At 51.4% G+C, this 14,206-nt stretch overlaps 2 protein-coding genes across 2 annotated transcripts; one reads left to right on the plus strand and one right to left on the minus strand.

Moving 5' to 3' along the window:
- Positions 1–1,091: 1,091 nt before the first annotated feature.
- tmem79b (transmembrane protein 79b) lies at positions 1,092–5,043 on the plus strand. The gene is made up of 8 exons (XM_053887977.1): positions 1,092–1,163; positions 1,908–2,401; positions 2,479–2,673; positions 2,739–2,970; positions 3,037–3,821; positions 4,077–4,208; positions 4,305–4,382; positions 4,442–5,043. The coding sequence occupies exons 2-5, from the start codon at positions 1,924–1,926 to the stop codon at positions 3,239–3,241; spliced, it is 1,110 nt and encodes a 369-aa protein (XP_053743952.1). The 5' UTR covers positions 1,092–1,163; positions 1,908–1,923; the 3' UTR covers positions 3,242–3,821; positions 4,077–4,208; positions 4,305–4,382; positions 4,442–5,043.
- LOC128772006 (GON-4-like protein) lies at positions 4,949–13,440 on the minus strand. The gene is made up of 30 exons (XM_053887968.1): positions 13,336–13,440; positions 12,783–12,927; positions 12,568–12,711; positions 12,415–12,489; positions 12,174–12,224; positions 12,062–12,106; positions 11,844–11,942; positions 11,670–11,768; positions 11,481–11,591; positions 11,186–11,402; positions 10,946–11,047; positions 10,710–10,750; positions 10,521–10,630; positions 10,052–10,286; positions 9,781–9,867; positions 9,533–9,710; positions 9,310–9,451; positions 8,926–9,070; positions 8,699–8,815; positions 7,635–8,597; positions 7,328–7,574; positions 7,114–7,265; positions 6,845–7,042; positions 6,627–6,770; positions 6,254–6,553; positions 6,038–6,136; positions 5,857–5,974; positions 5,436–5,790; positions 5,275–5,377; positions 4,949–5,205 (listed from the first exon to the last, which is right to left on the minus strand). Exons 3-30 carry the CDS (start codon positions 12,700–12,702, stop codon positions 5,098–5,100), a joined length of 4,776 nt encoding a protein of 1,591 aa, XP_053743943.1. The 5' UTR covers positions 12,703–12,711; positions 12,783–12,927; positions 13,336–13,440; the 3' UTR covers positions 4,949–5,097.
- Between the last annotated feature and the right edge of the window lie 766 nt (positions 13,441–14,206).

Consider the following 14,206-nt stretch of genomic DNA (forward strand, 5'->3'; position numbering starts at 1 on the left):
TAAAAGCTACTTCCGCTTCCAACCAGTAGAGGGAGGCACAACTCAGTGTGACTGAATTAACGCTTCCATCACAGTGAATTCTGGAGTCGGGGCCGCACCAAAACGAATCTCCACAATTCCACAGTGCTCGTGTAATGCGAATATTACGGTTACGCCAAAGCGATGTACATTTCAAAGTAAAAGACAAAGTATACAAAAAAAGAAAACCACCAACTCATTGGTCACCCAGGAAGTTTGAACTCAATTTCATGTGTCATTTAAAAATAAAAGCCTTTTGAAAATGATGCCTATGGAATGTGGATGTGTACATGCTGATGTTTTACTGAATCCCTTAAGTTGACCACTATGCCACTGGTCTAGACTCGAACGACAGCATCTCTGGAAATCACCCAGGAAGTTTGACCTCAATCTCATGTGTCATTTCCAAGTAAAATAAAAAATTATGTATACTGAAAAAAAAGTGAATTAATATACACAACCCTACAAATCTTGCACTAACAGTACAATATTCTTTAATTATTTATCAATTTCAAAAATGTCGAAAATCATCTCCATCATCTCCTGCACAACTCATCTCCTCAAGCAGCCCCACCTGGACCTGTGATTTTCTCCGACAGTCACTTCACTCCCTCGTTTTTTGCAGTCTGATTTGTCTTTTTTTGAGAACCTTTTTTCCATATTTCCATGGCTTCACATCTCCTCCTTCAGATCTTCTGCAACTCTCACACCTTTTCACTCAGCACTTTTTTTCTCTTTGCATACCTTTTCACCCCCATCCTTCAGCACCTCCTCCTCTCCTCCTTTCTTTCCTCGACAGCCTTCAGGAAAGAGCACAAGATGACTGTTAAAAAGAAGTGAGATTATTGTTGCTCAAAACAAACATCCTGTTTATGATAACATGTTAATGTTGAAGATATTGTCACCAACCAATGAGATTTATTTTAATTAAACATAATGTGTTTCCTTTATCAGGAAAAAGTGCAGTTGTCTAATGTCTGGACACTACACTATATTTTCACGTTGGTTTTTTTTTCAATGGGTATATTGGTCGTTCACTACACTTGGAGTTTCTTGTCGGCCGGAAACGTTCCCTTTAAGCGGAGCTGCAACGCACCTGCGCGGCCACACCTGAAGCAACTTCCTGACACTCACAACAACGGGGAGTAAGTACAGGACAAAAATCGAACACTTCACCTCGCTCCGGTCAGTGTGTCGCCCGAAATGCTATCTCGCTACGTTATATCCAACAGTCGAGCGTGTTTGGAGCCGTGGCGCTGGTTTGTTGTCCCTTTAGCATATTAGCATGTTAGCTATCAGTGCTGCTGCCTCGCAAATGGCTCGATGAACTTTGGCTTTGTCGGTCGGGTTCCAGAGTGCGCACGAATAAGGAGTTTTTAAACTTTCACAGCTGTTGTTGCGAATTAATGGCTATATTCGTGGAACGTCGCTGTGTTATGTGATGTGACGTCAAGCGCAAAAGGGGCGGAGCCAAATCGTTTATTTCCGTCAAAATAAAAACGATCTCGTCCTAGCATCTGTGTCTGGGAAGAAATCAGAGCGTCAGAATCAGAATTCAGAATCAGAATAAAAGTTATTGCCATGGTCAGTGGGGAGCCCATTAAATAGGAAAGTGTTTTGGAATAACGTGCAGTCAAAAATAAATAAATAATAAACTAAAATAAAAAGGGAAAAAATAATAAAAATAAATAAATAAAAATTAAAAATAAATAAATAAATAAAATAAAATAAAAAAACAACAAGGCTGTTCACGAATTCTGAGGTGCGGCTCCACATTTGAACTGAACCAGCTGTTCGCCTTGCGACATTACGACCACCTTCCTGGGTTTGCGATGATGGACCGGTGGTGGTATGATTGCGGCATGTCACTCATCATTCTTCTTGGACAGGACTTTGAACTGCAGCATGATGGAGGATGTGGGTGGAGCAAAGACGACAGGTGAGGCACAGGAGGAGGAGGAGGAGAGGTCGGCCCGGACGGAGGCCAGTACTCTGCAGTGGTCCCAGTCCAGACAGGCCGGGGGGCAGACAGCGAAGGGCGACAGGCTGAGTGTGAGGTCCGATGTGTCCCGAGAGGCGGTGAGCTGGACAGAGAGCCAGCGTGAGCTGCAGGTGGAGAAGGAGAAACAGGAGTGGAGAGCAGAGGAGCCGGTGGCAGATAAGGTGGTGCACCTGGACCTGCTGGAGCACGGCATGGAGGAGAATTGTCTTCCAGAGAAGGCAGCTCAGGTGTTCAGCCCTGCCATCACAGTCCTCCCTGCACCAACCTCCCCCACGGAGAGTGACGCCTGCTGGGAGCAACGGCAATCCTTCCTGGCTAACCAGGACTACAACCAACATGGCTACCAGTACGACTGGCCGGAGGAGACCCAGCCTTCCAGATGTATGGATGATCCGTCAGATGGGCGGGGTTTGGAGTGGTTCACTCTATCACCCAGGTCACCTGTCTATCACCCTCAGGTGGGCGGGGCTGCCCGGGTAGAGATGTTCTGAAAATGAGCGTGTCCCTGACCACGGCAGCCATCTTCTTCCCGTTCCTGGTCTGGGGTGGTTTTGTATTCCTGCCGTTCGATGCCCCGCTGCTGGACAGTGCCCCCCTCCGGCTGGTTTACACGTTGCGCTGCTCTGTTTTCGCGGCGCTGCCGATCATCCTGGGTGAGTGAGCAGTCGTGACGTGATGCCGGGTGTTTCCTGTCATCCTCACCCCTCCGCCCTCTCAGGCTGGCTGGTCCTCGGCATCAGCCGGCTGCGGTGGGGCTTCGTCCAGCCGCAGGTGGAGGAAGGTGAGAAGGAGGCGGATCATACGGATGTGGCTGTCCACAGACGCTTCGTCGCAGACTCGGCTTCGCTCTTCCTGATTTACTTCCTGCAGCTGGTCGTCATGGCGATGTACCTGAGCCAGGAGCTTCTGAAGCTTGTGCCTCTGCTGACCATCGTGTTCGCCCTGGGAAGGTGAGTCCGAACCTCTCTAGGAGCTCGACTCCCTGCGACAGACGTGGCTGTGTTTCCCACCTGCAGGCTGGTCTACTGGGTGTCGGCGGCGTTCGGCAGCAGCATCCGAGGTTTTGGCTTTGGACTCTCCTTCCTGCCGAGTCTGGTGATGATGGTGGCCAACATCTACTTTATCTTCACACTTGAGTCGTCTGGCTCCTTCTTCTCGCTGCCGACGGCGCCTGAACGACAGCAGACTGTGCCACCTGGCCGCCAGCGCTTCTGGGGATAAGCAGTTCAAGAAAGCGATGAATATATCATTTTATTTAGAGAATGTATGGATAGCAGTCATTTGATCTGGTCTTGAACGAGGCCACGCAACTAGAGTCATACGGAGGCCGCACCTGTTTATCACATGCTCAACACCACTTTCTGTCACATGATCAAATCCATCTGGTGAATAATGACAGCTGATGTTTGTTTCAAATGTTTTACTTGTTTTGTTATAGCCTTCTATTTACTGTTTAATCCTTTCTTTTACTGTAAAAAGTTGATTATGATTTTTTATATAATTTATGGAAGAGAAAATAAAATCATTGAAAGTCCTCTGTCGTCGTCCACTGGTCAGGTGTGGTATTGCAGGCACTTCCGCCACAGTGCTCTTATTCTGGAGGCGGAGTCGGAAGGGCCGCAGGCCCTCGGAGGTGACAGCTGAAGTTACCGTTCGGAAGAGAAACCTCACCATTTGAGGGAGAGGAGAAGTGGTCTGCAAATGGAAGGGTCGTCGGGTCAGATGGAGCCTGCGCCTGCGCAGCGGAGGTGCTGCTTGCGCCTTCTCCGCCTCAGACAGAACTGTCGGAAACAAACACACGGTGGGAAAAGCTTTCGTTCTCCACTCAGGTCTTTTCTCGTGTCTGAAAGCGAGTCTACGTTCACTGTCTGTGGGCTTTATTTAATCTCCGATGAGTTAAACTCGGTTTCGCCGTTTGTTGGGTGAAGTTGTTTTCCCAGCATGCACCGGGGGAAGTGTGCCCTTTACTCTTAAATCGTCCACCATTAAATCGTTTTTTCTTTGACATAACCTCGAGTCAACGATCCTCATGGACTGTAAAAGTCTTGACTTCCAGGAGCCTCTTCATCACCTGTGTCGAGCAGGAACTGCGGCTCGCACGCGACTTGCCAGCCAATCCGCGCGGTCTATTCACAGCCCCGCCCACCGCAGAGGTCGAGGTCAGGGCCAGATCAGGGACTGCGCCCAGGTGAGGGCAGACTCGCACATCTGCTCTGTGACATGAACTTCTGTCTGATTTAGAAACGCATCACATATTCAACTTGTGGACTGATCTCACCTGCAGACGTGCATATGGAGGAAGTCCTTCCTGCCTCGGTTAACCCGCAGCGCGACTTGCAGGACGGCGCTGAAGCCTCCATGGGTGAGACGCACCAATCCAAGTGTTTCATCCAAATGTTTTAATCTTTGTTCTCATCTCAGAGTTGGACGATGATGTCGACCCTGAAACGGGTGAGCGTGCTCAGGGGTGACGAGTGGACCCGAAGAAAAGCTCTTCTGCAACCGACGCTCACTCCAGGGCCGCTTCTTCTCTGCCTCCGTGCTTCCTGCACAAGGCCTTGATGTTGCTGAACTGTAAACATTCCTCTTTTCAAGCTCTCATCTGTCCACCACAGGACATCTATGACGATGATGGTGGGATTACTTTCTGGGGGAAAGGAAAACTGTCATCATTCCAGCCACCAGATCCAAAATGTTTTGCCATAAAAACGATTAGTGACATCATCACAGCAGTGGTTAAATGTAGAAGTAGCAAAGGACAGCAGCTGTGAACTTTCTGGTTGTGTGACTGTTACTCTACATTTGGTCCTTTTTCTTTGACTACTGAGCATGAATATTTATATATTATACATTTTGTCTTTTATTTGGAAAAAGCTGAACAATTGTTCAGTCCCACTGTTAAAAAACAAGAGGCTTTTGAAGCAGACGTGTGAATCGAAGAGAATCGGTTTATTTCCTAAACAAAAACAATAAATACTCTGAGGTATAAACATTTGTACAGGCTACGTGTTGCAGTTTTTCACAATAAAAGCCTCAATCGTCCTTCTGTGAACCTTCACACCTCCGTGTCCAGACACTCAGTCCTGGGTGGATGGCGGGTCAGCTGGCGCCGTCTCATCCTCGGAGCTGGCCTGACGAGCCGCCGTCCGGAAAAGCCGCATCAAATCGCGAAACCTGCGAGAGACCTGAGAGTGGGGGGGGGTCAGGAGGAGGAGAGCAGAGGCGCTGGTGGGGGAGGTGAGCCACTCAGTCACCTCACTGGATGTCTTGTTCCCAAGCAGGTTGGAGATGGCCTGGAAGGTGTCCTGGGTGGCTCCGTCCTGCTGGCAGGTGGTCAGGATGACCCGGTCTGCCTCCCTGAAACAGCCGGGGTTCAGTTCGCGTCCTTCTCCCAGGAGACCAATGGGAGCAGTACCTGGTCCACAGGATGACCTTCTCTCCACTTGGAGTCAGAGAAATGTTCTTGGCGCAGACAGGGAGGTCCAGAGGAGGACTGGGCCGACGAGGAGCTGGGAGGGAGAAGGAGGTGCCGGCCTGGCCTGGGGAGGTGGCGGTGACTGGACAGGCTGAGGCGGAGGTGGTAGAGAGAGTCAGAGGCGGTTGTTGTTGCTGTTCCTCCCTCCTGCTCCTCTTCACAGCTGGACTCTCCTCCTCCTTTCCATTCTTCCTCTCTTCCTCGTCTTCATCCTCCTCGTCAGGCTCCTCCTCATCCTCTTCCTCCTTCTCGTCTGCCAGCGGGAATGGACCTTCCCATGATGCAGAGCTGCGACCTGTCACGGTAAAGGTGTGTTTTTCTTAACAATACGACTCCCAACTCCAGAAACCCGTGACCACACCTGTGTGGGAGCCGACATCGTCACCTTTCACCTCCAGCTCTTTCTCGGGGTGGGCGGAGCTCATTTGAGCATACAGGGGGTCCAGACTCTTCATGGCTCTTGACACAGCGCTGGAGCCCTGCGGGGGAGGACACGCATGCGTCAAGCACGTGTTTCTACCAGTGATCTCAGCCGCGTCCACCTTGTTGCTGTGGCAGCGGGGGCATCTACTCCGCCGGAGTCTGCGGATCTTAGTGTCATGACAGTGGCAGCGCCGCTCCTTCTCTGGCCAATCGCAGTCCTAGAAACAAGCCCACATCAGAGAAAGGACTGACCCTCTCATTGACCCGTGAGTCACGCCTGAGTCTCAGGGCAAGTGACTCGAGTTACTCGACTCAGGAAGGAAGAGGAGTCAAACCTTGTAGTTCCTGTGGACCTTCCTCTTCCTCTGCCTTCGACCTGCAATTGGCTGGATCTTGTGTCCGTCCTCTTCCTCCTCCAGGTCAGGCAGCGTGACCTCCTCAAAGCCACTGAGAAGGCCTGACCCCAGCCCTGGACCCTCTGCCCCGTCCAACCCCCCGCCCCCCTCCTCGGGCCAAAGGGCTTCCTCAAACTGAGCAGGGCGAGCGGGAGGGGGGCGGAGCTCATCGAAGAAGACCCAGAATTCTGTCTGCAGGTGGCTGTGGCCTTTGAGCAAAGCTGCCATCTGGGCTTTCAACTGAAAGGAAGGGAGATGACAAGCAACATTATGAATACTTTGTGAGCCTTCTCTGAGCCCTGACTGAGGGTACCTCCTGGATGCTGGCCGGGTTCAGGTCCGGGCCGGTCTGGAGTGCCTTGATGATCTTCTGATAGTGAGTGGGATTGTCACCAAAACTGATCTCCAGCTGACGCAGAAACCTCCGGCTGTGCTCGAAAGCCTGCTGCTCTTCAAACTGCACACAACCATATCGGGAGTTTACCATGCCGCCAGGACACGCCCACTGGCTCCCGGTCACAGAACACCCACCAGGCCACACTCCAGAGCCTGCTCCGGATGGAGGAAGGCAGCAAAGTCTCGGAGGAGGTCTGTCCTCTCTCCCAAGAGATCTCGCAGCTTCCTGAACATGGAGGTCATCTCCTGCCCCACTGTCGGCTGTTCCAGGCGATTGAGCAGCGACACAAAGTCTTCCATCTTGTCCGGAGCGTCATGCAGCGCCTCGCGAACCTAGAGACACATGACAGCACCTCACACCTGCTCACGTTGGCTGTGACACCAGACACCAGAGGAGAGCTCACCCTTCCCAGGTAGCTCTGGGCGAAGGCCAAGTCTTTGCTTTCTCTAAGAGGGTCGTTGTCCAGAATGTTCTCATCGTAGAGGAGCAGAAGCTTAGCTGTGTCTTTACTGTGGCGCTCCTGGCGGCTGCGTCCCCGAAGAGAACGGCTCCGACCTTCAGAGCCCACAGCACAGTTGACCACATGTTCTCATGAAAAAATACGGCGCTGGACTGACCCCGTCCTCGAGCAGAACACCTTCCTCCTCCTCCTCCTCTGGGTGCCTCTTCGTTCAGGGGCGTCTCTTCATCTCCTTCAGCTTTGCTGCTGGGACCATCGCCAGACTCCTCTTTGGGCCCCTCTTCCTCCTCCTCTTCCTCCTCCTCCTGGGAGCAGGGGGAGGCTGGGGAGTGGTCCTCTTCCGAGTCACCGTCAGTGCAGAGTCTCCTCTCGGATGCCAGCCAGGTCAACTGCTTCATGGTCTCCTAGGGATGACATAGGTTACCACTGGACCTGAACCAGGGCTGGACCTGCCTGGGACTTACCTGCAGCTCTGGGACAGACAGCACTGACTCCTCCGAAGCTGATGACATCGCATCCTCCTCATCTTCATCCTGTGTCAGGTCGTCAAAGTCCTCCTCTTCTTCCTCCTGCTTGTCCTGGTCCTCATCTTTGTCCTTCTCCCTGTCCTCATCCCTCTCACCGTCTCCAGCTTCGTTCGGCCCGTCCTCCTCATCTTCCTCTTCCTGACCTCCACCCTGATCCTCTGCTTCACCACCAGCTCCCTCTCCATTGACATCTCCCCCGCGTTCTCTCTCCCCTCCCTGCTCTCCATGAGCCTCTCCTCCACTAAGAGACCACATCCCTGTGCTGGTCCAGTCCTCCTGCCCAGCATCCTCATTGTCTTCCTCGGCGTCAGCAGATGCTGGACTGAGTGTGGACGTGGACCCAGAACTCTCCTCCTCCGCCAGGTTTACTTCCTCTACCAACTGGGTAGAGGAAGTAAACTGTTGGAGGGAGGGGGGCGGGGAAACATTGGAGACCAAAAACATCTGGAGGAAGGTCTGCCCTAGTTTGCCAGGTGCCACTGAGCAAGGCGTTATTGTACCAGTAGTCTCTGCTGGTGAAACAGTGGGAAAGGGAACAAGAAGGGGGAGGGACACCGCCTGACTGGGGAAAAGCTGCTTAGCACCTTCAGGACGATGGGACTGGATCACATCTGCACCCGTGGGGACAGGAGTGGGTAAGGTGGCAGGGACTGAAGACCCCTGGATATGGGTGAGGTAGCCAACTGGCTGCGTGCTGGGCTGAGTTTCCGCGGGGCACAGTGGTTGCAGGGATGCATTGTGGGCCAGAGTGAAGACCCGTTTGTGCCGTCGAACTGGAGGGTGTGTGGGTTTAGGCTGCCAGTAGGGGTTGAGTCGCAGGACGCAGCCATGGGGAAGGGTGGGGGGGTAACGTTGGGGGCCGGTGTGGAGCCGTGCCTTCTGGATAATCTGTTGACTGTTCTGAAGGATGAAATTGGTCACATGGTGAGTCTTCTTCAGTTAAACAAAGATAATCACAGTTTTTCCCTGAGCTGCCTCTTTTGAAAGAAAAACAAAACAACCTTGAGCCAGGTTGGCATGATGGAGGTGTCCCGCTCCACTGGAGGGCGCTGGTCAGTCGGCTGGACTCGGTGGCAGGCCAGCGGCAGCGGGGGAATGACGGCATGCATGTGGAAGGTCTAACAAGGCGACATATTTGAACATTAGCAGCAACTTGAGACCGCAGCCTCTTCACAGTCACCACATTCACATTAACCTGGAGCTGGAGGGCAAAGTCGACAAGACTCACCTTGATGACGTTGGCATGCGGCGCTTTGCACATGTCCCGAACACGTTTCCTGAAGTCCCAGCGAGTTTTACGCAGCAGGTAGGAACTGATCAGCTGATCCGGCTGGAACGTTCCCTCAAAGTGTTTCAGAGCCAAAACAATTAACCTGCACCGAAGCATCAAAGGAAGAGTCAAGACATCCGACTCTGGCAGTCGAGTGTAGCTGCACCGTTACTCTGGTTTGTTGACCAGCTGGAATCACTTTGTGTTACCGGCTGTGAGTTGTTTGCTATGAGGACCTTTGTTTAGCATGTCTCAAAGCAGCAGGTCAAGTAATGGCTGGATGTTTTCTGACTTCATTGCTATATGAAGATGTTTGTCTTGTGGCTATGGCTCGTGACCCACCCGTCCTCTCCTGAAGTGTAGACTTTCCGCTGAGGCCGCGTGTGGACAAAGTTGCAGACAGGAAGGAGCTCTGCATGTAGGAAGACGGGGCGAGTGGCGAACAGCCAGGCAGCGTCTGCGGGCAGCAGCGAGGAGGATGGACCTGTAGCAAGAGCGAGAGAGACACACAGAGACACATGTGGAGGAACAGCCTACAACACCATCTCAAGATCCGTCATCTTACCTGTGGTGCTGGAATTCATGGTGGGCAGCCAGCGTTTGGACGGGGCAGTAGCTGAAGGAGGACCTCCCAGCTGCTCCACTTCCTCAATGAGCTCCAGCGCCCCCTTCAAGTTACACACTCTAAAGGACGTCCGGTAACGCAGCTGCTCCTGACGCGCCGCAAACTGCTGCAGCTCCTCCTGTTGGGACACAGCGTGAGAGCGTGAGCTCTGGCTATCCGAGCCGTCTGCGCAGATGTCTGATACTGACCAGGTAGTGCTTGGTGATGCTGACCTCGTGGGCCAGCGAATTAACTCCTCGACTCAGCAGGTGGACCTGAGTGAGCAACTGCACGTGCTGAGAGAAAAACACACAGCGTTACAGAAAGAAAACTTAATCACTCATCTCTTAATATTTGCCAAGGATCTGGGGTGTTGTGAGAGCAGAAGACCATCTGCTCTGAGAGCAAAACTGATGAGTGAGCCACAAAGAAATGTAACTCAATATAGTTTCCATTTGCTAAGGCATGTGCCTCATGTACCTGTTGGATTTGCTGCTGCAGCTGCAGCTTCTGGACTTGGTCCAGTCGGAAAGTTGGGACGCGCTGATTGGATGAAACGCAGACGGGGGTCAAGGCGCCTGGTCGTGTGCTGGGTGTGACCTCCATCTGCTGGTTGGTGGTGTCCTGTAGAGCCCTCCTCTGTTGCACGGCCTCGTACTGTCTCCTCACACACCGCCGCCGTTCGGTTAGCATGCTGGCTAGTGGAGCATCAAACCTGCAACCACAAGAAAACAAGACTGCATTGGTGGGTTCAGTCAACATCAGTGAGTTCAGTCCCAGTGTCAACGGTGTGTCCTCTGAGCTGGACTCTTCTTCAAGGGTCAGGAGAAGAGGAGGAACAGCAGGAGGAAGTTCTTCTTCCTCCCAACCCAAACAGCCACAGCACATCTCTGCTGCGCCGTCCCAATGGGAGGACCAGTAGGACCAATAGGACACACCCACTTGTTACCTTAGTGCCTGGGGAATGTTGAACTTGGGGCAATTCTGTGAGGCAGCCTCTTCCTCCTCCTCCTGTTCGTCCCCTTGCTCCTCAGCTGCTGCCTCCTCGTCCTCCTGGAGCTGCAGAGTCAAGGAAATATTCAGAGGCTCAGCAAGTCAGTCCAACTCTTCCCAGAGGAGCAGAATGTTGGGGACTCACAGTGTTGAAGAGCTCATCCAGCAGCTGGTTCACTTCCTTCTCTAAGATAGACACAGGTTTGCGCAGGGTTCAGGGTTGATGGAAGCGCTGCAGTGACGCTCTTACAATACAACACTTGAGAAGTTCTAAACATCTAAACTCTCTCAAGAGCTTAACTGCAGCCACACAGATGGGGGTGCAACAAACTGCCCCTCCATCTTCAGTAACCTCAAACTTCAGGTCATTCCTCCACCTACTGGGGATCTGAACAGCCCGGTCAGTCCTGTAGTCCTCCATGTCAGGTTCGTCCAGGTCCTCCAAGAAGTTGTACTCGGGGTCATCTTCATCCTCACCATCCTCTGCATAGGAAAGAGTTGAAATATTTGATCTATTTCATCACTTCCAGTTCATGAGACAATGTTGGTGTCCTGCCTGGTTCCGGTGTTTATGAATATTTAGTGGTGAAACAGATCAATTGACAAAGACAGTTGACTCACCATCATTCTCAGGAGCCATGAGACCTTGCAGCCAGCGCGTCCAATGACGGTCCTCCTCCTTCTGCGGGCCGCTCAGCTCGTACATGTCCGCGGTGATGTCAGGAGGCAGAAGCTCCGCCTCCAGCTGACCCAGCGGGATGTCATCCAGCCGCAATTTGGAACGTGTCCTGAAGGCCAGACCGCTGGAGTCTCCAACCTCCTCTTTTCTGTCCAGGTTCTAAGATACAGGCAGATACATGAGCACAGTCAGGGGGACTGAGGATGGTACAGTCATCGTGATGGAGGCGGGGGGTACCTGGTTATAGATGTAGGCCGAGCTACAGTCTAGCTCTCTGTCCACTGCGTTCAGTCTCTCCATGAAGGATTCAGCAGGAGCAGAGAGGAGGTAGGGAGGAGCAGGTGAAGCCTTCAGAGACCACACACACACACGCACGCACGCGCAAGCTCTTCATTGGAACTTCTAAATGGATCATCAGTGTGGTACCTGAAGTGCTTCAGCGGAGGTGGGGTCTGCTGGGGGTCTGTGCTGTGACCCCTGCAGTCTGAGAGGTGAAGCCAGGCTGTCAGCATCACTGAGGAATGTCTGTACAGGACACACACAGTCCGACTGTCACGTTATCTCCACAAAGTTAGCAAACAGACTGTGGTCAAGTTAGACCTCCTCAGCTGTGTCATCTTCCTCATCCTCATCGGGACAATACTCTTCATCTGACGTGTCTTCAGATTCCTCCAGCTCAATATCGACGAACTGAGGCAGCTGCAGGACAGGTAAGTGTCACAGGCTGTCCGATACATTCAGAAAGAGTTCCTATACTGTTGACTCAAATTCGACCAGAGGGACTCGGACATCATCACAGTGAAGCCTGAGATTCTCACCTTCGACGTGGCTGATTTGTCTGCAGCCAGACTCCAGCTGAGCGACTGCAGAGAGACATTAGTTACAAAGGTGCGTCCAGAGAGTGTCAGACCGCAGTTGTCGAGTGTTCACCTGTCCCTGCTGCACAGCCTGCTTCAGTCGGGACCGGGTCATCTTCGGCTCCTGGTGGACAAAGTTCAGCAAGTTAATTCTGACACCGCTGAAGCATCCAGAAGACAACACAGCTTGCTGATCTGCAATGCTGAGAATGATGCTGTAGTTGTTATAACTAATGGAACTTATCCTGATACGGCTGTGGTTTTGGTACTATACGAGTGTGGTGTGTGAAGACAGGTTTGATCTGAATACTCACAAACAAGGGCAGGTCCTGAGTGTCTCGGATGGCTGCTTTCATCATGGCCACTACATGCTCATTGGTTATCACCTCCTGACGTCAGACAGAAAACAATGAACTTGAGCTAATCAGGTTCTCGCACAGAGAAGCGTCTCATGTCTAGTGTCTCACATGTAACAGAGTGCGCACGTTGCTGGATGTCAGGTTGAGTTGTTTAGACTTCCTGTCCAGATCGATGTCCAGCCGTCCCATTTCATCGTCACTGGACTGACAAATCTCCAGGATAACTGCCTCCGCATCCATCATTGTGCAGACCTGAACACAAATCAGTAGAAATGAACGGATTAGCTTGCTCTGACAGGCTGAATCCAACAACCCAGTTTTACCTGAGGTAGCAGTTCTGTTCTCTTCCAGGGGGCGCTGTCAGCAAGCTCCTCCTCTAGGTGAACATCACCGTCCAGAACTGATGAAGACGTGGCTGTCCGTCTTCTCAGACCTCGGCCCACAGGTCAAGCATCATCTTCTAGGCAGCTGTCTGGCGAAAACAATGTGTCACATTCAATAAAGTAATCTAGGTCACCAGCTAGTGTGAAACCCAGAAACAAAGCCACCTGAGTCAGACGACTGACGTGAGCGCTGATCATAAAGTTGATGGCTTTCTTGTTCCAGAAAAGTCCTAATCTACGAAACTACTTCAATCTCGTCGATGGGGATTCTTTGCTACCCGTCATTCCACAGAGACATTAAGTGAAAGACTATAAACCGATGCAACCACGTAAAACTGTCATCAACTGGTGTAACGTGATGGAGGACCGTGGTTAGCTTAGGCTCCAGAAGCTAACGCTAATACGCCGCCAGAAGCGTCCGTGGGGAAAACGAACGTTTCGTCAGACACAAAAAACAAGGGACAGATGGTAAGCAAAACCAACACTCACTCACACGTGAAGGTTGACAACCGCTACATCGTCCTTACGATCAGACCATCGGCGTTAGCCCTAATAGCTTAACTTCCGCTAACAACAACAACAAACTCCGACTCCCGCTCACAGCAGCAGTAGTGACACCACTGCGCCGCCTAGCGTCTTGGAGGATTTCGTGATGCGTTCGAAGCCCCCATGCACGCTTATAACAGCGGACACAAATAAATGAATAAAACAATGAAGACATGAATAAATACATAGTCAGTGTTGTGAATAATTAAACTTACCACCACTGAAAGTCTAACTTCAGTGATGATCCTCTTATTGTGCTTCTGAATGTTTGATGTTGATGATGACAAATCTTGTTGTTCCTCAAGGCATTTTGATCCATAGAGGAATCTGAGTGAGTCACAGAGGCGAGTCAATAAATAACTCATGTCAGTCATGTGAAAAAAGTTTATGGTAACGATTTAAATTATATTTGCAGTTTGGGTGGAAACTGTGATAAAAAGAAGTGAAGCAACAAGAGAGACACACCCTGGTCTGGACCAAGCCCACGTCCAGAGTCAGCCCTGCTCACAAGCTAAGTGAACCATTGAATGTCCTCTATTTGCTCTGGGAGCCGACAGCACAATGACAATTTAATGACTTGATTATCGCAAAGGGAACTTTCTCTGAAGAATGTGAGGCCAAAGATAGCATCTCGACCACAGGTCAGACTCTTATGAGCACAAATGTTATTGTGTAACAGCCTGGAGACGGTGAGGCTAGAAGGGAGCCAGGTTTATTAGGGATGAACGGATTCAGACGCCACATCTATAATTCTTTTATAGATTCCCATGTTCAAGAAAAGCTGAGTTCCTTATCGCCACACATCACAAACAGAAGGC

Source organism: Synchiropus splendidus, chromosome 15 (assembly GCF_027744825.2).
Source record: "Synchiropus splendidus isolate RoL2022-P1 chromosome 15, RoL_Sspl_1.0, whole genome shotgun sequence".
In the NCBI taxonomy this organism is placed as follows: Eukaryota; Metazoa; Chordata; class Actinopteri; order Syngnathiformes; family Callionymidae; genus Synchiropus; species Synchiropus splendidus.

Excerpts from the sequence above, each read along its gene's own strand:
- tmem79b (XM_053887977.1), top strand. The coding sequence starts at position 1,924 with ATGATGGAGGATGTGGGTGGAGCAAAGACGACAGGTGAGGCACAGGAG. Across the intron at positions 2,402-2,478 it reads GGAGACCCAGCCTTCCAGAT|GTGGGCGGGGCTGCCCGGGT; the intron begins GTATGGATGATC and ends TATCACCCTCAG. Across the intron at positions 2,674-2,738 it reads GGCGCTGCCGATCATCCTGG|GCTGGCTGGTCCTCGGCATC; the intron begins GTGAGTGAGCAG and ends CCGCCCTCTCAG.
- LOC128772006 (XM_053887968.1), bottom strand. The coding sequence starts at position 12,702 with ATGATGGATGCGGAGGCAGTTATCCTGGAGATTTGTCAGTCCAGTGAC. Across the intron at positions 10,631-10,709 it reads TGGATGAGCTCTTCAACACT|CTCCAGGAGGACGAGGAGGC; the intron begins GTGAGTCCCCAA and ends TTGACTCTGCAG. Across the intron at positions 10,287-10,520 it reads AACATTCCCCAGGCACTAAG|GTTTGATGCTCCACTAGCCA; the intron begins GTAACAAGTGGG and ends TTGTGGTTGCAG.